The 26,233-nt window shown below is 36.5% G+C and overlaps 1 protein-coding gene across 2 annotated transcripts; it reads left to right on the top strand.

Annotated features, from left to right (window-relative positions):
* Window positions 1–490: 490 nt before the first annotated feature.
* On the top strand, window positions 491–25,993 carry PSMA3 (proteasome 20S subunit alpha 3). Of its 2 annotated transcripts, XM_006069749.3 has the most exons (11): window positions 492–650; window positions 3,356–3,438; window positions 11,488–11,611; window positions 14,351–14,452; window positions 14,529–14,602; window positions 15,937–16,009; window positions 17,524–17,589; window positions 20,559–20,605; window positions 22,657–22,724; window positions 25,393–25,457; window positions 25,849–25,993. In XM_006069749.3, the coding sequence occupies exons 1-11, from the start codon at window positions 630–632 to the stop codon at window positions 25,891–25,893; spliced, it is 768 nt and encodes a 255-aa protein (XP_006069811.1). In that variant the 5' UTR covers window positions 492–629; the 3' UTR covers window positions 25,894–25,993. The 2 variants fall into 2 exon arrangements, with proteins under 2 accessions (XP_044780859.1, XP_006069811.1); XM_044924924.1 differs by lacking the exons at window positions 14,529–14,602; window positions 15,937–16,009 and having other exon boundaries at window positions 491–650.
* Window positions 25,994–26,233: the final 240 nt, after the last annotated feature.

The following is a 26,233-nucleotide window of genomic DNA, read 5'->3' as shown; positions in this document are numbered from 1 at the left end:
AGCTTATCCTTAATTTTACTAGAGTTATACAAAGGGTACTAATCCTGTAAAATTCCGACCTAAGCCCAGAGGTGATACCCTTAGAATGCAAGAATGCAACTTTCTTCCTTCTTGTTAGAATAGGTGGATGATAGGGTTGCCTCAATATATTGGGTTAGAATCAGGCCGCCAATGGTGGAGGGAGACCTCTCCCTTACCGTTTTCTCTGGCCTTTTTAAGAGTATAAGAACATCTCTCCGTTTTGCTTTAAAAAAAAAAAATAAGGAAGCGAAAGAGAAGGATAAAGATAAATAATAATTCCAGGAAAAGGACTGGCGCAGCTTCTCAAGCAACCAGAAGACAGAACCAATCTACGAACCCAAACCGAAGACGAAACAACCAGGAGCCTACCTAACCCCGGTGAGATTGCTTTTGTACATGCGCGTTACTCGCCAGGTGAATTTCCCCCTCCCCCCTCCCCTTTTCCCACAATCCTCTGTTCCGTGGACCAACGCTCCAGGAACGAGCTACAGAAAAGGCTATTGGTTGGAAGAATAGTCAATAAGAGAGCTTGTTACTAGTCTCTTGCTGTGGTGCTGGGGGAATCGCTTTAGGCCTGAAGCTGTAAGAGTCCCAGTGATTTTAGCACTATGAGCTCAATCGGCACCGGGGTAAGTTCTTTGTTTCTCTGTGTGATAGTCTAAGGATTAGCGTAGAAGGGAACGCTGACAGACCGCGGTGGGTGCGCGGACTCGGGGTCCTCTGGGACTGCCTGGGGGCAGGTGGGCAGCTTCCAGTTGTGCGGTACCGGGAGGTCTAGGCCCGCGCCTGCGGTGACCGTGACTTGACGCTTCTCAGCTCAGGTGTAGCGGGCTTGGCCGCGCAGCAGTGAGATTTGGAGCCGCTCTAGGTTGCTGAGTCACTTTCTTTAGCCACTTAGGGAAACCGAAAGTGGAAACTCGTGAGGCCTGAAATGGTGTGTGTGCACGCGCTGTGAAGGACTTGGGCAACAATTAAGCTCTTGAGCACCACTGAGGCAAGGCGGCTCGAGAGTCCAAAGTTTGTGACTCCGCTTTCCAAGAACCTCTCCCCCACTTCCGCACCCTTGCAGTTCCTGGGGTGCTTCTGACTCCCGGGGATTCTCTGCCTTAGTTTCGAGGGTACCGATGGACCTCTCTTTATGAGTCCCTGGAACCTTCTGAGAACCGATAAGGAAAATAGTCAAAAAAGCGGAATCTGAAGAATCTTTAACATTTTTCCGTTGTCCCAGCTTTTCTTTTAGAGAAATAACAGCAGTGTGAGGTCTCAGTACCGTAAGCGTTAAATGATTAGCTACGGACTTAACCGCTTCTTTGAACAGACTGTCCAGGATTTTGGAGTTAGATTTGTTAACTTGTTCGGCCTACTAACTTTCCTTTGTTAAACGTACTGCATATATACAATCTTCGGCTTGCTCCTTTTATGTATTTCCCCATATAGAAAACATAGTGTTTAGAAATATTTATTGATTGGTTCCACTAGAGGCATTGGGTAATGGGTTTCTCAGTTCATCTACTCCCATTGTGCATAAGATTTTGATTCTCACCATTAGGCCCAAATACTGGTTTTCCAAGTTGGATAATAGGCGATTTATACTAAGGTTGTCATCCCGTTTTTGGATTAGTTGATGCTCAGTAATGCATGTTGTAGCAAATTGACTTTGCAACTACATTAATATTACCCTAGATTAATAGTATTCTGAAGGGTTCTACAAACCTTTTAAAAATATTTGATAATATAAATAGGTGAGAAATTTTGAGTATTACGGTGGTAAAGATCTTCGTTTAGCAGACCAACAGACCAATTACCCTAGATTAATAGTGTTCTGAAAGGTTCTACAAACCCTTTAAAAATGTTTGATAATATAAATAGGTGAGATGTTTTGGTATTAAGCTGGTAGAGTTAAAGATCTTTCTTTAACAGACCAACAAGCTGAGAGGCAGGAAGCACCACTATTGAAGATTTAATGCCTGTCTTGTCCCAAGAACTCCAGATGCGAAGACCTGTCTTGACATTTCTCTCCACTTGTTTGATAGGCATTTCAAATGACACGTCCAGAGTAGATCTCTGGGTTTTCTTCTTCCGTTGCCATTTTGCATCTCCTACAATTTACATTTCAGTGAATGGTTCAATTTTAGTCGCTTAAATGAAAAAAAAAAAAATCTATGATGCACTTCTGAGTTCTTTTTTACTGTATTCCTAAAGCCAATCCATTAGCAAGGTTTTTTTGACTGCGCCCTCAAAGGATAACACCTTCCATGTCTTTCTCTCTGGTCTAAGACACTCCGTTGACTATATTTCCAGTTGACTCCAGAATTACACACTTAAACATTCTACCATGTCTCAAGTGTATAAAGCCAAATTCATCAATACCCTATCTCTGCTTCCACTTTTGTTTTCTCTGTAATTCATTTACCAGATGAACAGCATTTAAAAAAAAAATTAGAACCTCTTCCCCTCACCCCACCCAAACTCCAATGACTTTCTATTGCATTTAGAATAAAATTTAAACTTCCTGCTCCAGCCTAAAATAAAAGACTTAGCATAACTTGGCCCTTATATGCCTCTAATATAGTTTACTCTTCTGTTTACCATTTATGGTGCTCAAGATTCAGTGGCATTATTTCCTTTTTCTTAATTTTGCTCCTCTTATTTCTACCCTGAGGTCTTTTATGCCAGATGCCAGGACACTCCTCCATATTCTAAATGAGTAGTTACTTGTCTTTTAGGTCTGGCTCAGCTTAAATAACATAAATATAATTTCCGTAGCAATGTCTTCCCTGATCAGGTAGTCTGTGGTATTCCCTGAGACCATAAGTTCACTTTGTCTTACTTTTCATTGTAGAACCTTTTATCTCCAGCACCTGAATCTGTTTGAGGTCTGATTTGAAAATGAAGGACTTTAAGAATGAGTAGTCTTTGTATTTTCTCATAGTGACTGACATTTAATAGATGCTTATTAAATATCTGAATGCTAAATGATGTATCCAAGCTCCTTTAATTCATTACTGCAACAGCTATGAGAAGCTGTGGTGCTAAAGAGAAGCCAGTGTTGTTTCTACCTTGGTAATTTTTTCAGAAATGAGCCATGTTCTGTGTGGGAAAAGTTCTGATTTTACCCAGGACTTCTGTTCATTGCTTGTCAATAGCAGAAATCTAAAGTGTGTAACTTTCTCTTAGCTGCTGTTCCTGCTCTGACATGCTTTCCCTTTCTCTTCAAAGCAAAATCTTCACTGAGATTGAACACACATTTCTGATGTGTAAGCCATTTAGGAAAAAATTGTTATTACTACCAAAGGTGCATCCTTCTAAGCTTGTTATTGCCTTTTCCTTGTAGTATGATCTGTCAGCTTCAACATTCTCTCCGGATGGAAGAGTTTTTCAAGTTGAATATGCTATGAAGGCTGTGGAAAATAGTAGGTAAGAAACAATGTTTTACTTGAAATTAGTGTTTTAGCCAGATATTAAATGTCTCCTTCTCTTTGTTTTTGGTAATTAAGCTTTGTTATGTTACTTTGGCACAAATAATACATGTCCTAAAATAATCTCAATTTATTAGTCATTTCCAGATTTCTCTTTAGGCCAGCTCTTTCCATGTGACTATATTTCCAGTTGACTCCAGAATTACACACTTAAACATTCTACCATGTCTCAAGTGTATAAAGCCAAATTCATCAACATCTTTGCTAGCCCCTTTTCCCTTTTTCAGATTCTTGACTTATATCGTTGGTTTCCTTGGCCAATAGGTTTGTAACTTTATTGTCTAATCTTTTATTTCCTTGTGTTTTCATTGCCCTGTGCAGTTGGTCACATGATCATCTCAGCAGGGATATTTTTTATTTTTCTCTTCTGCTGCCATACTCCAAAAGGTGTAGGACCACCAAGATATTTTCCTGTTGGGTTACTTCCTTCACTCTTTTTTTTTTTGGTCTTAAACAATAATCTTTATTTTTACACAAAGCGTACAAAATGAAGTAGTTCCTTAAAGGGTGACTTGGAGCTAGAAAATCCACCCTGAGTGTGAAAGTGTTAGTGTTAGTCTCTCAGTCGTGTCCTACTCTTTGCAACCCCGTGGACTGTAACCCACCAGGCTCCTCTGTCCATGGGGTTTCCCAGACAAGAATATTGCCGTGGGTTACCTACCATTTTTTTCTCCACAATCTGTCTTCACTAAAATGACCACTATAATATCTTAGTTGAATTACTGGCTTGTTGACAAATTCTGAGTCTTATATTGAAGAATTTTTATAATCAATTATATGATCATTTAAAAAAAATCACTTCTAATTGAATAGTCTGCCAAGACAGGTTTCATTCTTAATTTTTTTATTGAAGTATAGTTGATTTATAATGTAGTTTCAAGTGTATAGCACAGTGATTGAGTTATACATGTATCTATATAATATATATAAGTAATCATTGTACTTTTGAATATAAAGCAGCTTTGGTATGAGATAAAAGATTTAAAAAATTTTCTTTCATGTCATTCAGATCTCTTGAAAAATTTTTTCTTAGGGCTACTAAATAAGCTGTGTTGATGTTTGAGCTCAATGTTTTGAATGTAATGAAAAGTTGCATAGTAGGAAAATGTTTTGAGAATATTAGAAAAGCCCATGTGTGGATGTAGTTTTCTCACTTTCTACTAATACCTTCAATATTCAATTATGGAATTTTCATGAGGTTATAGATAGTAACTGGTCTTTGCATGTGCTGGCACATAGCCCTCTATGTGTGCATACTAAGTTGCCTCAGTTGTGTCCGATTCTTTGTGATCCTATGGACTGTAGCCCGCCAGGCTCCTCTGTCCATGGGATTTTCCAGGCAAGAATATTGGGAGTGGGTGGCCATGCTGTTCTCCAGGGGGATCTTCCTGACCCAGGGATTGAACTCGAGTCTCTTAGATCTCCTGCAGTGGCAGGCAGTTCTTTACCACTAGTGCCACCTGGGAAGCCTCATAGCCCTCAGTAGATACTGAATAAATATATGTTCATTTTTTGGTGCCATTTTCTTGGTGGTAGAAAGAAGATGTATAGATTTCTAATGGTTTATGAAATAGTATTTTAAAATTTTTGAACAAAAATACATTTTGAGTCTTCTTATGGGGTTTGTTAGTGAAGCTAGTTGATTTTGTGTTTAAATGTTGTATTTTTATAGATGTAAGTACTTACAGACTGTCAGTATCTGATAATACAGTAGAAGTGAGGCTGTTAAGAATTTTAGGTTGAACTGTATTTGTCATTGTGTACAAGGCCTGAAAGAGTTCAAAAGAGAGTCAAATTCAAGAAGAGTTGACATTTTTTCCCCTGTTGATAAAAGAAGATAGGCTCTTTGGCCAATAAGTTGGAGAAAGATTGAGGAAGTTTATTGTTTTTCTTTTCCTCTTTTGTGTCTTTGCATTTTCATTGGTGTAAAAAAACTGGTGGGAGATGTCTTGACTAAGAAGAACTGGAGATACATTTTGAAACCATCTGTAACTGAGAAAACTGAGATTAGCTGTGAGGTTTGTGTATTTTAGCAATTTGTTTTCTATAAATTATTTCTAAATATGACTTTAAACAGTTATATTTAATTTTGGGAAGGTCGTGTGAACAGTTTCATTTAAGCAAACTTAAATATAATTTTAAAAACTGGAAACATTAAAAATGAATATTTTTTTACATAAAGAAAAACTACTTGGAAAGTTCCTTTTTTAAAGGGACCTATGTCACCTGATATGATAGAATATTGGATGAGGATCAGAAGATGTGAATTTTCCTGCTAACTGCTGCCAAATGGTAATAATATATAAGGTTCCAGTATTCAGTCCCCTGAATGTCACTTTTTTGTCTGTAAAACTGGGATGCGGACATCTAATCTAACTGCTTCCCATACCTTACCAGAAAAATGAAATTGGAAAATTTTTAAGTGTTTTGTGAGCTTGAAAAAGTGAATGTGAAAGTTGCTCAGTTGTGTCCGACTCTTTGCAACCCCATGGACTATACTGTCCATGGAATTCTCCAGGCCAAATACTAGAGTGGGTAGCCGTTCCCTAAGTGGAAAATAGAAAAATTAGATGTGAATCTTCTTAAGAGTGAGACATATAGACTGATGAAAACATTTAACCAAATAATTATAAATAAGATTCTATGCCTGCATTGAAAGGAGATAAATTATTTTTTAGTTTATCATTATTTTTGCTATTTAGTTGGAGTGTAGTTTAGTGGCTTTACAATGTTGTGTTGGTTTCTGCTATACTGCAAAGTGAATCAGCCACATGTATACATATATCCTCTCTTCTTTGGATTTCCTTCCTATTTAGGTCATCACAGAGCCCCGAGTAGAGTTTTTTGGGCTGTACAATTTGCTCTCATTAGTTATCTATTTTATTCTTCAGTTCAGTTCAGTCGCTCAGTCATGTCTGACTCTTTGCGACCCCATGAACCACAGCACGCTAGGCCTCCTTGTCCATCACCAGCTCCAGAGTCCACCCATACTCATGTCCATTGAGTCGGTGATGCCATCCAACCATGTCATTCGCTGTCGTCCCCTTCTCCTGCCTTCAGTCTTTCCCAACATCAGGGTCTTTTCAAATGAGTCAGCTCTTTGCATCAGGTGGCCAAAATATTGGAGTTTCAGCTTCAACATCCGTCCTTCCAATGAACACCCAAAACTGATTTCCTTTAGAATGACTAGTTGGATCTCCTTGCAGTGCAAGGGACTTTCAAGAGTCTTCTCCAATACCACAGTTCAAAAGCATCAATTCTTAAGCGCTCAGCTTTCTTTATAGTCCAACTCTCACATCCATACATGACTACTGGAAAAACCATAGCCTTAACTAGACGGACCTTTGTTGGCAAAGTAATGTCTCTGCTTTTTTAATATGCTGTCTAGGTTGGTCATAACTTTCCTTTCAAGGAGTAAGCGTCTTTTAATTTCATGGCTGCAGTCACCATCTGCAGTGATATTGGAGCCCCCAAAAATAAAGTTTGACAGTTTCCACTGTTCCCCCATCTATTTGCCATGAAGTGATGGGACCAGATGCCATGATCTTCGTTTTCTGAATGTTGAGCTTTAAGCCAACTTTTTCACTCTCCTCTTTCACTTTCATCAAGAGGCTCTTTAGTTCTTCTTCACTTTTTGCCATAAGGGTGGTGTCATCTCCATATCTGAGGTTATTGATATTTCTCCCGGCAATCTTGATTCCAGCTTGTGCTTCCTCCAGCCTGGCATATCTCATGATGTACTCTGCATATAAGTTAAATAAGCAGGGTGACAACATACAGCCTTGATGTACTCCTTTCCTGGAACCAGTCTGTTGTTCCATGTCCAGTTCTAACTGTTGTTTCCTGACCTGCATACAGGTTTCTCAAGAGGCAGGTCAGGTGGTCTGGTATTCCCATCTCTTTCAGAATTTTCCACAGTTTATTGTGATCCACACAGTCAAAGGCTTTGGCATAGTCAACAAAGCAGAAATAAATGTTTTTCTGAAACTCTGTTGCTTCTTAGTAGTGTACATAGGTAAATCCTAATCCACCACATTTCCCCCTTTCCCCTCTTGATATCCATATATTTGTACTCCATATTTGAGTCCCTATTTTTGCTTTGCAGGTAAATTCATCTATACTATTTTTCTAGCTTTTCATGGACGGAGGGGCCTGGTGGGCTGCAGTCCATGGGGTTGCTAGGAGTCGGACACGACTGAGCGACTTCACTTTATTTTTTCACTTTCATGCATTGGAGAAGGAAATGGCAACCCATTCCAGTGTTCTTGCCTGGAGAATCCCAGGGACGTGGGAGCCTGGTGGGCTGCCGTCTATGGGGTTGCACAGAGTTGGACACGACTGAAGTGACTTAGCAGCAGCAGCTTTCACTAGAAAACATTATATGTATGCATTAATATATGATAACTTGTTTTTCTCTTTCTGACTTACTTCACTCTGTGTGACAATCTCTAGATCCATCTATGTGTCTGCAAATGGCACAATTTCATTCCTATTTAGGGCTAAGTGATATTCCATTGTATGTATGTATATACCACATTTTCTTTTTCCATTCCTCTGTTGATGGACATTTAGGTTACTTCCATGTCCTTTCTATTGTAAATAGTGCTGCCGTGAACATTGGAGTGCATGTATCTTTTTGAATTATGATTTTCTTTAGGTATATGCCCAGGAGTGGGATTGCTTAGTCATATGGTAGTTACATTTTTAGTTTTTTAAGGCACGTCTATACTATTCTTCTTAGTGGCTATACCAGTTTACATTCCTATCAACAGTGTAGGAGGGTTCCCTTTCCTCCACACCTTCTCCAGCATTTACTGTTTGTGGAATTTTTGTTGATGGCCATTCTGACTGGTGTGAGGTGATATGTCATTGTAGTTTTGATTTGCATTTATTTAATAACTAATGATGAACATTTTTTCATGTGTTTGTTGGCCATCTTTATGTCTCCTTTGGAGAAATTTCTATTTAGCTCTTATGCCCATTTTTTGGTTGGGTTTGTTTTTTGATATTGAGCTGCATGAGTGTTTGTATATTTTCGAGATTAATCCGTTGTCATTGCTTCCTTTGCAGATTATTTTCTCCCATTCTGAGAGTTGTCTTTTCATCTTGTTTATGGTTTCCTTTGCTGTGTAAAAGCTTTTAAGCTTCATTAGGACCCATTTGTTATTTTTGTCTTTATTTTCATTATTTATTATTATTTTTTGGCCGCATCTGTACAGCATGTGAGATCTTAGTTCCCCAACCAGGAATCAAACCTGTGTGCCCTGAAGTGTAAGTGGGAAGTCTTAACCACTTGACCACCAGGAAGTCCTAGAGATAAATTCTTTCAAAGAAAGAAATTCAATCTTGGGGATTTAAAAGTTAAATATTTTTGAGTACCTGTTTAGTTAGGGACAGGAACTACCAAAACAAATAATTAAGAACATATAAAAGGATACTTAAAACACTATTAAAGAAAACCTATATATGATGATCATAACTATTTTATAAAAGGATGCCCCTAGAAGGTAATATGCAAAAGAAAAAAAGGAGTTAAATTTTAATTTTTCGGTTTATCCTCATTGAGGGGACAAGATATGAAAGGAAGATTGTGCAACATAATTGTGAGGCTAGATTGTTTAGAACAAAAATGTACACAAAATTGTGGTCTTAGGACATCCTTATACTTGAAAAAAAATCATTAGAACCTTGACGAGTATTTAATTAAGTAGGCTCTTAGGTTCTATAAGTATTTACCATAATGCTCACCCCAAAGAGCATTTATTTATGCAGGTTATTGGTTCATCAGTATTTACTGTATTAGAAATTAAAACCAAAAAATAAAAAATACTTCTAAATTTATTTAAGTAACAGTGATAAAATTGCATGTTAACAAATAATTACATTAACATTTAAGTATTATTAAAATACTTAAGTAACAATATTTTTAATGAAAATTACTTTTCCAAAGCATGGAAAAAAAGTGTGGTGAAAGGAGTTGCGTTGTTTTACATTCTTGAAAATCTCAGTGATGAATTGAATCTTGATAAAAGGCAGCATCTCATAGTTGCTGCTGGTTCAGTACGTTGTAACTTTTGTTGAAGTTTGTGCAACAAATCAGGCTTCATATACATACATAGTTGGAAAAGAGAGGAGTCATTTAATAACCTTATGCATGTTTATACTGTACCATACTGGACAAATTTTAGTTTCGTAAAGGTTAGTTGCAGTGTGGAGTCTGAAAACATAATAATGAACCGTTCGTACTATTATTAAAGTGTATTGCACTGTCTTGTACTTTGCATGTTTTATCCATGCATGATTTGTAACATTGTATGTTGGTCATTTGGAAAATATTGGTTCACTGAGTTATAACAAACCTTCTAAAGTAGACATATTTCATTATAAACTGTTAGAAACATCACATTTTTTAATATCACCACCAATATGTTTTCCAAAACCCCAGTTTGTGTTTGAAAACTCAGATTTTCTCACTGGCAAGAAAATACTCTTTTGTTTTCCTTGAAGTGACAGGCTCGTTTTGTTCATTTTAGAGGAGAGTCTGCCACATACCTAAGTGGAAATAACCATAGTTACTATTCTTTGATGGTAAAAACAGATGTTCCATGAAGTTTATCAGTGCTTTTTCCTGTAGGCAACCATCATATTTTGATGTGCAGCAGAACAACTTTGGCTAACTTGCTTTTTGTTAGGATAATAAAAAGACAGATACTTAAGGATTAATGCCTAATAAAATTAACTACAACTTTATCAGGGACATTCTTAACTAAAAATGTTTAAAAAAACTGAGCATAGCAATAAAGAATACAATGAGTGGTATTTACTGCTACCGTTTATTGTCAGCCAGTATCATTGGTGCAAACATCCACACAATGGAGAAAGTCAAATGATGTTTCTGTATTTTTATAAAAATAATTTTGACCTGACAAATGACACTTTGAGAACTTTTGGTTTAGGGAAAAGGACATTTTAGATTCTGAAAAATGAGGAAGATGAGAAATTGTAATAACTGGGAAAGGCTGTCTGAGACTATTCAAGTAAACTTGTGAAAGTTTGTGGAATTTATTTAAATGTGCTGTGGTGAGCAGGAAGTGTATTCTGGTACCCAGGATAACTTCAATAAAGACTTGAAAGCAAAAATGGTGTTTGAGGGACGACAATGAGGTTGAATTCAGTACAGCACAGAATTTATAATATGAAATTGAATTAGCTAGATGGGCTTTGCAGATTCTTGGGAGTTAGGAAATTTGGACCAAGGAATTTAAACTTGAAAAGGTACCTGAAGTGTGGGGGAAGGAGTGTCTGAAATTCTTTACAAAATTTGTGCATGTGGCTCAATTCATTTTTCTGGTTGTTTCTGATAGAATTCTCTTTGTTAAAAGAATTAGAAGATTTAAAGTAATTGTTTTTTCTTGAAATGGTGGTATATAATTTCTCCACATTTTAATTGTTTTTTTTGGTCAATTTTGTTTTAAACAGTTGAACAGAATGTTTATTCTTTTACACTTACTGTAAGCAACACATTGTTAATGCAGAAAAAGCAAAAGGAGGGAAAATAATTATAATCTTCCCACCCAGATTAGAAACTGTTAACTTTTTATTTTGTATGTAGCCTATCATTTATATGCATGTTATGTACCATTTTTAATGGACATGACTAGTCAGCATTTGTCATAAGAGAGCCAGCATATGCTAGATACTGTGCCACTTGTTACGCATTTTGTTAGCATCTTTTTTCATTTGTGTATTATTATCTTTCCATGTCATGATACGAAATTTTTTTTCTTTTGGTCACATGATTATTTGTATGGATCTAATTCATCACACTTTAGGATGTTTGCCCTTTCTAGTTTTCAAATGTATTTGCTTTAAAAACTTGATATATTCTAAGAAACAGATTTGCCCGTTTTTTGTTTTTTTAACCTGAGTTTACAAAGTTTCCTTTATTTTCAGTTAAAAAAATTGATTTTTTTTCTACTTGTTTCAGTACAGCTATTGGAATCAGATGTAAAGACGGCGTTGTCTTTGGGGTAGAAAAATTAGTCCTGTCTAAACTTTATGAAGAAGGTTCCAACAAACGACTTTTTAATGTTGATCGACATGTTGGAATGGTAAGGTCACATTTAAAAATGTTCCTTTTTGCCTTGTCCAGTTTCTTGTGATGTAATTAATTGGACTATATAAAAATGTAATTATAAGAACCTATTTATTACTTTAGCATTGAGGCAAAAACAGATCAGAGAGCAGCCATAGAAATAATCAGAAAGACTGGTTTGTGAGCAGTTCACTGTCTAAAAGAAAGGTGCGTGCGTGCATGCTCAGTTGCTCAGTCATGTCCAACTCTTTGTGACTCCATGGACTGTAGCCCACCACGCTCTTCTGCCCATGGAATTTTCCAGGAAGAATACTGGTAGCATTCTTATAACCCAATTGGAGATACATACGAAAAACCAAGTTGAAAAAAATGAGGAGGGGAGAGGAGTGAGAAGCTTGGGTAAAAAATCTTGGCAGCATAGATCACCAATCAAGGCACATGCTTGAGAGGCAATAAGTCTTTAGTTTTTTGTATCCTTTCTGGGGATAACTGTCACACTGAAGATGTTATCAGAAAGAGAATACCTTTATAGTAAGGTGGAGTATCAGGAAAGGATGTCTGACGAAAGGAAAAGTGAGCACATCCTTTTTAGTAGCTTCATAAGCATCACTATATTTATTTCATGCAGCTGATATAAATAGATTACTGAGGTATACTGAAGTCATCCTATATAAATATCAGACTTTATTCAGTAAGTATAACAGTCTGGAAAAAAGAAAAAAGTGATTTTTAACCCTGCTTTCTGAAAAGTCAAGGAAGAAAAGGGAATACATATTCTGTTTGCTAGGTACTATGCCAGAAGTTCTTTACATAAATTATCTCATGTAATCTTGACAAACCAGTGAAAGTAATATTAATCCCATTTTTACAGATGAGGAAACACTCAGCTGGTAACGAAATGTGCTGGGATTCGTATTTGAGTCTCCATGGTCTGTGTGTTACTCTAGAGCCCATTCTTCAGGGTGAGATTCTGTAGGATCCACTCATTCTGCTGAAGTATTGGTAGCTTTGTCATTAGTATTTCTAAATAAGATGTGTTACACACAACACAGAAAGGACGAGCAAAATATAACCAGTAATCTATAAAGCTACGGATGCATTTTTTTCCTTCAATTATTTTTCTGAATCTGTTTTCTCTCCTGAACAAATTTATTACTGCCAATGAAACTGGTATGTTTTCCTGAAACTTGGCCAGATTGCAACCTAACTGATAGAAGGGAATTAGTGAATTCTGCTTTCTTTTACTTATTAAAAAAGATAGCTTTCGGTAGGTGTATTTTGAAAAAAATCATATATGCTTATAGGTAGTTCAGTGGTGGAAAGATTTTCCTAGAATTTTCAAATTTGTCCCATTTGTTATTAAAAACTGATGGCATTCCTTGCAACTGGAAATTGGCAAAACATTAGACATTGAAGAAGGTTGGAGAAAAAAAGGATTGATAGTCTGTCTCCACAATTGTCATCTTCAAGTGATTTGACAAATTATTAAACTTTACAGTGAGTTTTATCCAAAGCAATGGAAGATTATTTAAATCATGAAAATTACTACCTGGGTTACTCTAAACTCCAGTTTCCTCACCTGCAAAACTATGGTGGTAATAGTGCCTGTCCTCATGTGTAATTATGTAAAATGCTTAGCATGTTATGAGTGGATCAATAATGGATTAAGGATTTTCATAATCATTACTATTACTAGGTAGCAGTAGAAGAAAAGGCTATTAAAATTTTTGATAACATTTATTCTGAAAATCTTATGTCAGTGGTTTCCAGTACTTGTAACTGTTTCAACATTTCTGTTCTCATGGCTTCCCTAGACCAAAAGAAATACCCAGTGGTTCTGTGTATTATATATGTAGGTCTAAATAACTAGTTATGTTCTAAAAACTTAGTAGCTATAAAAACAAAACCTCACCATATGACAGTAAAATAAAAATGTTTTTATTTTCAAACAACTACAACTACTAATGTGTACTCTGCAGTTTCTTAAAGTTTGGAATTGGATTAGATGCTGTGCCTCACCCGACCCTGCTTCGTTTCACAATGATTTTTGCAGTGCTTATTTTCTATCATGGCAGCCCTAGCTTCTCAGTGATCCGATGGCATTGAAGGCAATGTGGAATGATCTGATGTTGAAACTGAACTACTTCAATATGTGTTTCCCCCAAAACTGAAAACACCCCACAACTCTGAGTTTACTGTAGTTCCCTGGGATATCTCAGTGTGTGGTTTGGTAATTGCAGTTCTAAGCCACTAAATTTGTGGTTTGTCATGTTTTGGTTTGGCATTACAATTTATTAGTACACTGAAAAAGAAAGGATTTGGTTTGAGGTTACGCCTTTTAAATAAAAACTTTTAATAACTTTTTAAACATAGAATGGCTTTAAATTAAAAACCAGTTCTAACCAAAACCCATGTTTTTTTTCTTCTTTGTGGTTGTTTTAGTCTTTATAATGAAGTGGGAAATAGGGAGACATGGAGTTTTTTTTTAATGTGGTCATTTGACAAAAGAATGAAGTCACAGTTAGGAAATTTCCAAATTGTTATCCCATACTCAAGCATCGAAATTCCAGAATGCCTTGCAAAGATGGTGGTTTAGTCATGAAGTTGTGTCTGATTCTTGCAAAGACCTTTAAGCCAAACTAATTTATTCTAATGATGATGCTTGTTAAAAATATCAAGTAAGCCTATCATAGTCACATACTTTTCCTTCATTTGTGATAGGAATGTTAATTGGTACTTTTTTTTTTTTTTCCAGGCAGTAGCAGGTTTATTGGCAGACGCTCGTTCTTTAGCAGACATTGCAAGAGAAGAGGCTTCCAACTTTAGATCTAACTTTGGATATAACATTCCACTAAAAGTAAGTTGATAACAGTTGAGCCTCTGGAACAGCAAGAGAAGAGTCTTAATAAACTCTTCTGTTTTACCCCCCACAGCATCTTGCAGACAGAGTGGCCATGTATGTACACGCGTATACACTCTACAGTGCTGTTAGACCTTTTGGCTGCAGGTATGAAATTTAGTGAGATATTCAGTGATATCTGTACTACAGTTACCTGTTTTCCCAGCATCTTATTAGCCTTTTATACCCTTAAGAAATGAACTTTCATCAGGAAGTACTTGAACTTTATTGTATCTATGTGAGATGATGGATATTACCTAAACCTGTGGTAATCATTGCATTTCACAGTGCATATAAATCAAACCTTTATGCTGTATACCTTAATGTAGTGATGCATGTCAATTATTTATTAATAAAACTTGGGGCGGGGGGGATTCTCTGAAATTAGATCCAGACATTTTCAGGAAGTTGCAAACTGATTTTATTAAAATTTTTTTAAAAATTTTATTTTTGGGTCTTTGTTGTTGTGCAGGCTTTTCTCTAGTTGTGGAGAGCAGGGGCTACTCTCTAGTTGTGGTGCATGGGCTTCTCATTGTGGTGGCTTCTCTTGTTGTGGAGCACAGGCTATACGGTGCATGGCCTTCCATAGTTGTGGCTCCTGGGCTCTAGAGCACAGGTTCCATAGTTGTGGTCATGGGCTCATCTGCAGTATGTGAGATGTTCCCAGATAAGGGATCGAACCTGTGTCTCCTGCACTGGTAGGCAGACTCTTCACCACTGAGCCACCAGGGAAGCCCCGCAAACTGATTTTAAATAGAGTTCATTTGTTGTTGTTACGTAGTCAACTGTACTGACATCTCAGTTTTTTCATTAGTTTCCGTCTTATCTTCTGTCAGCAACAGGTAAAATGCTCTTAATGGGAATTGGTTGTTATGGTATTCTGCACATGAAGTAGTACTATAAGATGAGGCTGGTTTCTATTTATAATTTCAAAAAAATCAGTAATTCATATGATTGTTCAGTACCCTAATTTTAATTTTGTTGCACATAAAAAATGCATTGAATCAATTTGGGTTACTGCAGAAAAGAAACTGGAGGAATATTCGGGAATAGCCAAGAAAGAATGAAGGGTGGAACAAGAGTTTGAGGTAGCTTCAGTGTGTTCATAGCAAGCATTTTGTTCCCTTGACTTTTTCATGTTTATGCCTTTAGCTCTTGGGCCCTCATATTATGTCTGTCTATCAGTACTCCTTTCCCTGCAGTGCTATCCTTGCAGGAAAGGTTGATTAGAAAGTTTAATACTAAACCAAGGCACATGAATTTTGAACATTTTCAAGTATATACTAGTTTTTATCCAAACTATATTATCAAAGTGCTTACTGTCAGTTACATGGGTATTAGTCAATGTTTATCTTAGAAAGTAAATTGCATTTTTATCACTGTACTTTTTAATACTTTTCTGGTATTAAGAACCACGGTTTAAAATTATTACTTTTGTGCAGTTTCATGTTAGGGTCTTACAGTGTGAATGACGGTGCACAGCTCTACATGATTGACCCATCGGGTGTTTCATATGTGAGTTAATTTTGAATCTTCTGAAATTCTATTCCAGTTTAATGGTCTCTCACTTAAATCATATATTCAGATTATATGATGTTTCTTTAATATTCATTTAACATTTTCTTATTTAACATTAATAACAAGAACCTTATGGGTGTGAGACAAAGCGAAGATTTGTGACTTTTTTTTTGGACTGTGCCACATGGCATGAGGGATTTTAGTGAACTGACTAGGGATTGAACTTGTGCCCTGTGTGTTAGGAGCATGCATTCTTAACCACTAGACCACCAGAGAAGTCCCAGATTTGTGGCTTTTAATATGCTACTATAGAAACTGCATGGTTTAGTCGCTGAGTCATGTCCAACTCTTGTGACCCCAAGGACTGTAGCCTGCCAGGCTCCCCTGTCCCTGGGATTCTCCAGGCAGGAATACTGGAGTGGGTTGCCATGTAGAAACTGCATAGTCAACATAAAATTTTGAATATGTGCTATTTTATTACCATAAATATTAGCAGTGTCTTTAAAATGAATATAATGCCCTCCCTTTTGAAGTCTTTTGGTTTTTTTGATGATGTTTTGGGTTTTTGTTTCGTTTTTCTGGTTGCACCACATGGCTTGTGGGATCTTAAGTTTCCCGAACAGGGTTCAACCAGGGATCTAACCCAGGTCCGTGACAGTGAAAGCCTGTGTCCTAACTGTTGAACTGCCAGGGAATTCCCCAGTACAAAGGATTTTAAGTGGGATTTCTTGGATCTTTCTCTAATAATCTTTTCTTAAAGTGTCTTCTGAGATTTTAATGGTTTTTATACTCATTAACAAAATTAAGCCTCTTTAGGTTTTGTCATTACATACAAGTATAGTTATACAAGTATTAATGGGCATACTTAATTTAAAGAAAAACCTTTACAATATAAATTAGAGAATTCCCTGGTGGTCCATGGGTTAGGACTCCATGTTCTCACTGCCTGCTGGTTGGGAAACTGAAAATTCCCCAAGCTGCACTGGTGCTGCCAAAAACTGTGTATATACATTCAGAAAAACTGTGTATATACACATTCAGAAAAACTGTGTATATATACATTCAGAAAAACTGTGTATATATACATTCAGAAAAACTGTGTATATATACATTCAGAAGGCTTAGAGAGTTTAACTCGTAGGGATTCTTTCTCTCTCTCCAAAGTCATTTCAGTTCATAAAGCTAATTTCTTTTCTATTTCTAGCCTCAGATATACCTCTAGCTCACGGTCTCTGTGTGTGTGTGTAAAATGATAGAATTTGTTTTCCTTTGGATATTTCTTGAAAATAATCCAGGTTATTCTATACTTAAGTTTGATATTTTAAACTTTTTGAGTCCCTTGTTATTATTCATTTTAGTAAATGTCTTTTTACTGTATTTCTCCATATGTGCTTTTGAATGTCATTTAGCATCCTTTTATTAATCTTTAAATAGAAACAGTAGTCATTAATAACTTATGATAGTATATTTAATAATACTTTTTGTTGTTGTCGTGTGTTCTTTTTAAATAGGGTTATTGGGGCTGTGCCATTGGCAAAGCCAGGCAGGCTGCAAAGACAGAAATTGAAAAGCTTCAGGTAATAATTTTTATTGTTTAAAATTCTGCTATACCATTATTCTCATGTGATTCTGCTATACCATTATTCTCATGTGGTTAAGTTTCATCACCACAGACTAAAGCTTTTAGTCCAAGTGTGGTCTGCCATTTTGAGTCAAGCTTTCTGAAGCTGCTAGATTAGTTGAGCAGGAAAGCTGGCAGCATATTATCTTTAGAGTTGTGTCATGGGTCCTTTTATGATTTTTATGGCTGTCTAATCTTAAAAAAAACAATTTCATATAATTTCACAAAATCCTTGAGACCCATTCACCGAACCCTGTGCCCCTTAGGTTGAGAACTTTGGTCTTTTACTGTATTATTTCTTTCAACTAGGAAACAGCTTTTGTCTGAAGTCTTACACATTAAAGTCTGCGCTCCTTTGCTTCTCTTTCCTTTGTTCCCAACATCTATTAGTGTGGAAAAAGTTCCTTAAAAATTTGCTGGCTTTCCTTTTACCTATAAATTGATCAACTTGACATTGAAATAGTACCCACCAACTCTTCACTGCTTATCAGAAACTTCCTTAAAAGACAGGCATATGATTTAGCAGTATTTTGGTAAATTACAGTGACAAAAATTTCTTGTACATTTAATGTTAATGCTATACTGGAACCTTGCTCAACTAATTCACTTATTCAGCTTTTTTAATGCTAGGCTTTTAGTGCTTGGAATTTAACACCAAGACCTGTAAAAGCCTAATTTATGTTTGGTATTTTAGGATTGATAAAATTGACAAAAGGACCTTAGAGATCACTTAGCCCAAGTCCAACCCTCGGTTAAAACACACTGGCTAGAGTCAGACTATTGCTTACAAACAATCCAAGACCTTTTAACTCTTAGACCAGTGGTCTTTTCTGTCATATATTCTTTCTACTAGGGCTTATAGGATATTGAGTGTAGTTCATTGTGCTATACAGTAGGACCTTGTTGTTTATCCATTCTATATATTTAATAGCTTACATCTGCTAACCCCAACGTCCTGCTCCATCCCTCCACTAGCCCCCTTCTCCCTTCTCCTTTGCAACTACAACTCTGTTGTCCGAGAGTCTGGTTTTGTTTCATAATTAAGTTCATTTGTGTCATATATTAGATTCCACATACTTGTTTTTCTCTTTCTGACTTGACTTTGTATGATAATCCCTAGTTGCGATGCTTTTTAAAGTTTTATTGGAACATAGCCATATTCAGTTGCTGGCTGCTTTTGCTCTAGTATAACAGTGGAGTTTAGTAGTTGGAATGGAGACTGAAAACCTTATCCCTATGATGAAAGTCTAAAATATTTACTACTTGGCCCTTTAACAGAGTTTGCCAGCCCCTGCTCTCAATCATTACTCTGGTCTGCTTTTCTACTTGTGTTCTGTTTACCAAGAATATAATTTTATAAAGTAAATTTTACCAACATATGTAAAAATGTATTTGACATTTAAGATGTATCGCTTCAAGTTTAAGTTTACCTTTGTATGTTACAATTAATCTACTAAATATAGAACTTAACTTGTAAGGGCAAAAATATGAATATCAGTATTTTCCTTTTCTTCACCCCCAATTTGCCATGAAAAAATTTAATCAAATTCAATCAGAAAAAATACCATAATGGGGAGGGAGGAGGGAGGAGGGTTCAGGATGGGGAACACATGTATACCTGTGGCGGATTCATTTTGATATTTGGCAAAACTAATACAATTATGTAAAGTTTAAAAATAAAATAAAATTAAAAAAAAAAAGAAAAAATACCATAAAATAAACATCTCTGTCTAGATTGAACAGTTGTTGCTTTCCAATATTTTTCCTATTTCTATCAGCTGGGGCAGCAAGATTTGTAAATATTAAAAAAATACAAAAAATAAAATATTAATAAGCCCAATTTAGATATGCAGTAGTTAAACTACCTCAAGTTTGGATTGCTGTATAACTGTTCATTATTTTTTCACTATTTTTCATCCTCCACATATTCAGAATATGAACACCAGGTTTGCACACTTAAAAAAAATTTTGTCAAATGTGTTCAGAAACACATATATTTAAAACAATTTCTGTACTGGTTACTTGCAGTACCTTTAGTATAACAGACTTTTCTGCCGGGCATCTAAAGGCTATTTTTCTGCCTTGATTTCCATATGTTCACTTTTGCAGTTCATTTATCTTCCTTATAATCAAATCAGATAAATCTGTGTTCTAAGACTCCACTCAGATCTTGGTTCTTCAGAGCTTTCCCTGACATTTTGCAGTTTTGTCCTGAACAGTTTCATGAGGAATAATTTATCCCTGTTTATCTAGCATATAGAAGTATTTGGGAGAAGGCAATGGCACCCCACTGTAGTACTCTTGCCTGGAAAATCCCATGGATGGAGGAGCTTGGAAGGCTGCAATCCATGGGGTCGCTGAGGGTCTGGCACGACTGAGCAACTTCACTTTCACTTTTCACTTTCCTGCATTGGAGAAGGAAATGGCTACCCACTCCAGTGTTCTTGCCTGGAGAATCCCAGGGTCAGCCGAACCTGGTGGTCTGCCATCTATGGGGTCACACAGAGTCGGACACGACTGAAGTGACTTAGCAGCAACAGCAGAGTATTTGTGGTTTGTTTGCTTTTTATTATCCTGAATTCACTATAAAGAAAAAAAACATTTCTTGGTACTCTTTTTAAGTGTCAGGGTCTGCCTGTGAATAAATTCATAAAGGAGTCTAGATTTTTATTAACTTTAATATATTTCACAAAATTATTGGTGCCCAAGGCTTTTTTTGCATAATCATTAAAAAACATTAAACAATAAAAAACTTGAGTTCTGGTCTTTTTGAATTTCAGGTTATTTTCCTTGGTTTTATATTTAAGAATCTTATTTCAAGAGCAAACTGATAAAAGTTGCAAAAAGAATCTGAAAAGTTACACAAGTGGAAAGTGTTCTTCCTTTGACTCATAACATAATGAATATATATTTTATTTTCTGTAGATGAAAGAAATGACTTGTCGTGATGTTGTTAAAGAAGTTGCAAAAATGTAAGTTGAAATTTTCATTAGTATTGACAAATATTTCACTTGACCTTACCTTATACATTAATCCTAAGAGGCTGTTTTGTTTGGAAATTAGTTATTGCATTAATTTTAAGAAGGTGAATCCAACATTCTGAGAGGCTTCATTTTAAGTGACAGTGAATAGGATGGGAAAAAATAGCTTTTGATAAAATACACTTCTGTTCCATTGACAGAATTCAAGATTTGGAGGATATGGTGAACCTCTAGAGACTTCATTTGCTAGCTCCCAACTTAAATCTCACAAGTCCCAATAATATTAACCTTAGCTTACAACTTTAAGGTCTACAGCTGAAGTTCTTAAAACAAGATGAATAGAGAAGTATTTCAGAACATCTAGAAATAGCTTAAGAAAGCCTGAAGTAGTTTATGTTACAGATACCTAGGGTAGAAAGCTGTGTAACAGTAGTAAGCAACAACAGTGCCAGTAAAATCTCAGTGACCATGCTTCAAAATACATTATTTTTTTAGATCAAAGAATGCAGGCATTTAGTATTTCAAAACATCTAATAAAATGCTGGTTTTATAGTCAGCTTTTCAGAGTTAAAGAGTAATAAACGTAATATTCCAGAGAATTCATAACACCTCTGTTCCACATTAGAACTATGTCGTCATGGTCGAGTCAGCAGGTTTTACATCTAATAATACATGCAAGGGGAAAAAAAGTCCAGGAGGGTCTATCATCTGATGATAAACCTATTATTTGAATGATACTCTTAATCTCTGTACTGATAGTTACAACAAAATATTAAAATCACAAGTGTTTTATAATTTTATACCAATCTACCACTCCTGCTACTGACACCCTCCTCCCTCTCTGCCTTTTTACCATAAGACCCTTGCCCTTTCTTGTGAAGGGGAATCCATTCCATTCTGTGATTGTCATTTATTAATAATGACAATCTAGAGGACACTGGCAACTAACATATAATAGAACTAATAAAAAGTAAATAATCATTGAATTGTGCAACAGTTTTCTTCCTTCATCAAGAACTCGTCTGGGTATCAGTTGTTACAACAGCTTTTATTTTTATATTGTTCTGTGTAGGAAAGCCATCCTTTCATCCTTTAATAAAATGAAGCACTATGCATCTTTTAGTTCTGGAAAGTTTAAGATACTTTCTTATGTTACAGTTGTTACAGCAAGGCTTTAGGAATATCCTCCAAATTACTTTTGCTACTTTGTTGTGGGAGGTGGTAAACTATAAAATAAAAAAAAAGCTTTGCTGATACTTGTTTTTACTTTTACTTTTTAAAAATAATTTTATTTTTGGCTGTGCTGGGTCTTTGCTGCTGCTCAGGCTTTTCTCTTGTTGTGCACAGGCTCCTCATTGTGGCCTGGTAGCTTCAGCAGTTGCAACTCCCAGGCTCTTAAGAGCACAGGTTCAGTAGTTGGGGCCCATAGTATAGTTGCTCTGCAGCAAGTGGGATCTTCTGGGATCAGGGATCAAACCCATCTGCTGCATTGGCAGGCAGATTCTTTACCACTGAGTCACGAGGGAAGCCTTGTTTGTACTTCTACTTTTAATATTGTGTGACACTGCTTCCTTGTTTGCTGCAGTTTGTCTTGTACTGTTTAAAGGCCAGGTTTAGGGACATCCAGAATAGTAAAGGGGTTTAAAAATATTCCTGCCAAGAAAGTGCAGAATGAAGACTAATTGTAAACTAATAAATTGGTTTTTGTTTAAAAATCAGTTAATGAATGGAAAATACTGAATATCCTGGAAAGGCACAGATAATACCTTTCTCCCATTTGAATCTTCCTTATGAGACATCTTAGTTCTGTCTCTGAAAGAATGTATCAAAGTAAACAGCTTGGGTTGTATAAAGGTGGAAGGTATAGTGAATCCTTTGTAGTGTTTAATTTTTTATCAGTCCTAGTTAATTTTCATAATATAGACTATACTGTGTGTATAATTTTATAAATCCTTATATTAGGAAGGGGTGTTGATTTGCTGAGTGGGTGCATGAACTATGTTTGTAGACGGCCAAATGTTAATTTCTTCTTTCTGTTCTAGAATTTACATAGTACACGATGAAGTTAAGGATAAAGCTTTTGAACTAGAGCTCAGCTGGGTTGGTGAAAGTAAGTGATTACTCTGTACTTATTTGCTCTCAAGAGTCATGTGTACCAAGCCTAATTTACTATAGGTGCCATTTTTTTTTCAATCTTAAAAAAATATTAGTAATGGCCTGTACCCATAGAAAAGTACACAAATAACAAACAGCATGGATACATTAGTGTAAATGCTAATTTGGTCAACAAGTAGACCAGCCTGCCAAATTACCCTTCAGTTTTCAGTTCAGTAACTTCAGTCGTGTCTGACTCTTTGCGACCCCATGAACCGCAGCACATCAGGCCTCCCTGTCCATCACCAACTCCTGGAGTTTACCCAAACTCATGTCCATTGAGTTGGCGATGCCATCTAACCATCTCATCCTCTGTCATCCCCTTCTCCTCCTGCCTTCAATCTTTCCCAGCATCAGGGTCTTTTCAAAGAGTCAGCCCTTCGCATCAGGTGGCCAAAGTACTGGAGTTTCAGCCGCAACATCAGTTCTTCTAACGAACATCCAGGACTGATCTCCTTTAGGGTGGACTGGTTGGATCAGGGACTCTCAAGAGTCTTGTCCAACACCCTAGTTCAAAAGCATCAATTCTTCTGCGCTCAGCTTTCTTTATAGTCCACTCTCACATCCATACATGACTACTGGAAAAACCATAGCCTTGACTAGATGGACCTTTGTTGGCAAAGTAATGTCTCTGCTTTTTAATATGCTGTCTAGGTTGGTCATAACTTTCCTTCCAAGGAGTAAGCATCTTTTAATTTCACGGCTGCAGTCACCATCTGCAGTGATTTTGGAGCCCCAAAAAATAAAAGTCAGCCACTGTTTCCCCATCTTTTGCCATGAAGTGATGGAACCAGATGCCATGATGTTCGTTTTCTGAATGTTGAGCTTTAAGCCAACTTTTTCACTCTCCTCTTTTCACTTTCATCAAGAGGCTCTTTAGTTATTCTTACCTTTTTGCCATAAGGGTGCTGTCATCTGCATATCTGAGGTTATTGATATTTCTCCAGGCAATCTTGATTCCAGCTTGTGCTTTTTCCAGCCTAGCATTTCTCATGATGTACTCTGCATATAAGTTAAATAAGCAGGGTGACAATATACAGCCTTGACATACTCTTTTCCCAATTTGGAACCAGTCTATTGTTCCATGTCCAGTTCTGACTGTTCCTTCCTTACCTGCATACAGGTTTCTCAAGAGGCAGGTCAGGTGGTCAGGTATTCCCATCTCTTTTCAGAATTTTCTGCCGTTTCTTGTGATCCACACAGTCAGAGGCTTTGGCATCGTCAATAAAACAGAAATAGATGTTTTTCTGGAACTGTCTTGCTTTTTTGATGATCCAGCGGATGTTGGCCATTTGATTTCTGGTTCCTCTGCCTTTTCTAAAACCAGCTATCTGGAAGTTCACAGTTCACGTATTGCTGAAGCCTGGCTTGGAGAATTTTGAGCATTAGTTTTACTAGCATGTGAAATGAGTGCAATTGTGTGGTAGTTTGAACATTCTTTGTTCAAATCCCAAAGCATTGCCTTTCTTTGGGATTGGAATGAAAACTAACCTTTTCCAGTCCTGTGGCCACTGCTGAGTTTTCCAAATTTGCTGACATATTGACTGCAGCACTTTCACAGCATCGTATTTTAGAATTTAAATAGCTCAACCCTTAGGCCTCTATTAAGTCAACAACCCTTACCTTCTCCACAAAGGTAAGCACTGTCTTGAATTTCAGTAGACAACTGGGCCCTTTCCAGTGTTTACGGAAAGGAATAATGCAGCTGTGGATGTCCTTTACATCTACTGTGGCATGCATATGTAGTATCATTTTAGAAATATATGTTAAGAGTGGAATTGCTGGATTATGAAATAAGCATTCATTCAATTGCAGTATTGGCTGCAATGTGTTCTGCTTTTCTAATACAAACAAAGCTAGAATAAATTTAGGAGGTACTGATGGAAAAATTCTGCTTAATAAGAGACTATATAAAGTTGTGAGTAGTTTACTTTGAAACATCCATTGCATACAGAATTATTGGGAAGTAACCTTTTTCTATTAAGGCAACCATAGGGCTTCAGGGACAGATTTTAAAATCTAATCGTGCTGTGAATAAATTGTTCAGTCGCTAACTCATGAATCTTTGCAACCCCATGGACTGCAGTATACTAGGCTTGTCTGTTCTCCACTATCTCCTAGAATTTGCTCAAATTCGTGTCCATTGAGTTAGTGATGCTGTGTAACCATTTCATCCTCTGCTGCCCTCTTTTCTGTTTGCTTTCAACCTTTCCTAGCATTAGGTCTTTTCCATGTCGTTGGCTCTTCACATCAGATGGCCAGAGTATTGGAGCTTTGGCTTTAGCATCAGTCCTTCCAATGAATATTCAGGGTTGATTTCCTTTAGGATTGAATGGTTTGATTTCTTTGCAGTCCAAAGGACTCTCAAGAGTCTTCTCCAGCACAATTCAAAAGCATCATCAGTTCTTTGGCATTCAGCCTTCTTTATGGTCCACCTGTAACATCGGCACTACTACTGGAAAAACCATAGCATAATTTCTTTATTGTAAGTGCTTATGTAGGGGAAGCAAAAAGATGAAGTCAAAGAACCTGGTATTACCTATGGATTGGCTAGACTGTTTAGTCTTTTCAAATCACAGTGATTCTCATTTTTAATTCATTTATATATATGGCTTAATTTACAGTAACTAATGGAAGACATGAAATAGTTCCTAAAGATATAAGGGAAGAGGCAGAGAAATATGCCAAGGTAAGCCATAGCATGAAAACAGCTCAGGGTAAAAGCATCATGGAAATATGTTGAATTCTATTAAATAACACTTCTGAATTGAGCTGAACTAAAAGCAACTTTCTAGGTTATCCTCAATGGGGATAAAGTTGCCCTGGTTCCAAAAAAACTTTTTTGTGCATGTGAAAATGGCAAGGTTTTTTGAGAACATTTAATGCTTTCATACTGTGTGTATCCTATCAAGAATATTGTCATGGATAGAGCAGGATGTACTTAAGACATTCAAGTAAAATGTAACATTCTAAACCAGTGTTCCAGTTTACTTATAAGAATTTTGAATGACAGGCACTTAGATTCAGGTTGTTATAGCAGTGCTAAAAATTGATTTTAAACACTGTTTTTCTCTTACCAGGAATCTTTGAAGGAAGAAGATGAATCAGATGATGATAACATGTAACATTTACTTGTATATTAAATTTCTAATACAGTCCCATGTAACTATTTAGCCCCTTGGATTATTACTTACCAATTTTCATTAAATTTTTGTCTTATAACGATTCAAGTTTGGTTAATATTTGCCTGACAAAACTGGTGGGGGTAATTGAGCACTTGTTTATTCAGCATTAAGATGTAGCTTTATGCCTGTTGTAAAATTCCTTAGTTAAAATACTGTAGACAGAGGCTTTGGAATCAGATTAATTTAAAACCCATCGCTCATCTGTATCATATCCTGCTGGACTGTCATGTTTTGCATCTACCAGCTTCATAGGTAATTTATGCCACAGCTCATTTTGTGT

The sequence above is a fragment of the Bubalus bubalis genome, chromosome 11 (assembly GCF_019923935.1).
Source record: "Bubalus bubalis isolate 160015118507 breed Murrah chromosome 11, NDDB_SH_1, whole genome shotgun sequence".
NCBI lineage: Eukaryota > Metazoa > Chordata > Mammalia > Artiodactyla > Bovidae > Bubalus > Bubalus bubalis.
This window is presented reverse-complemented; position numbering and strand designations above follow the sequence as displayed.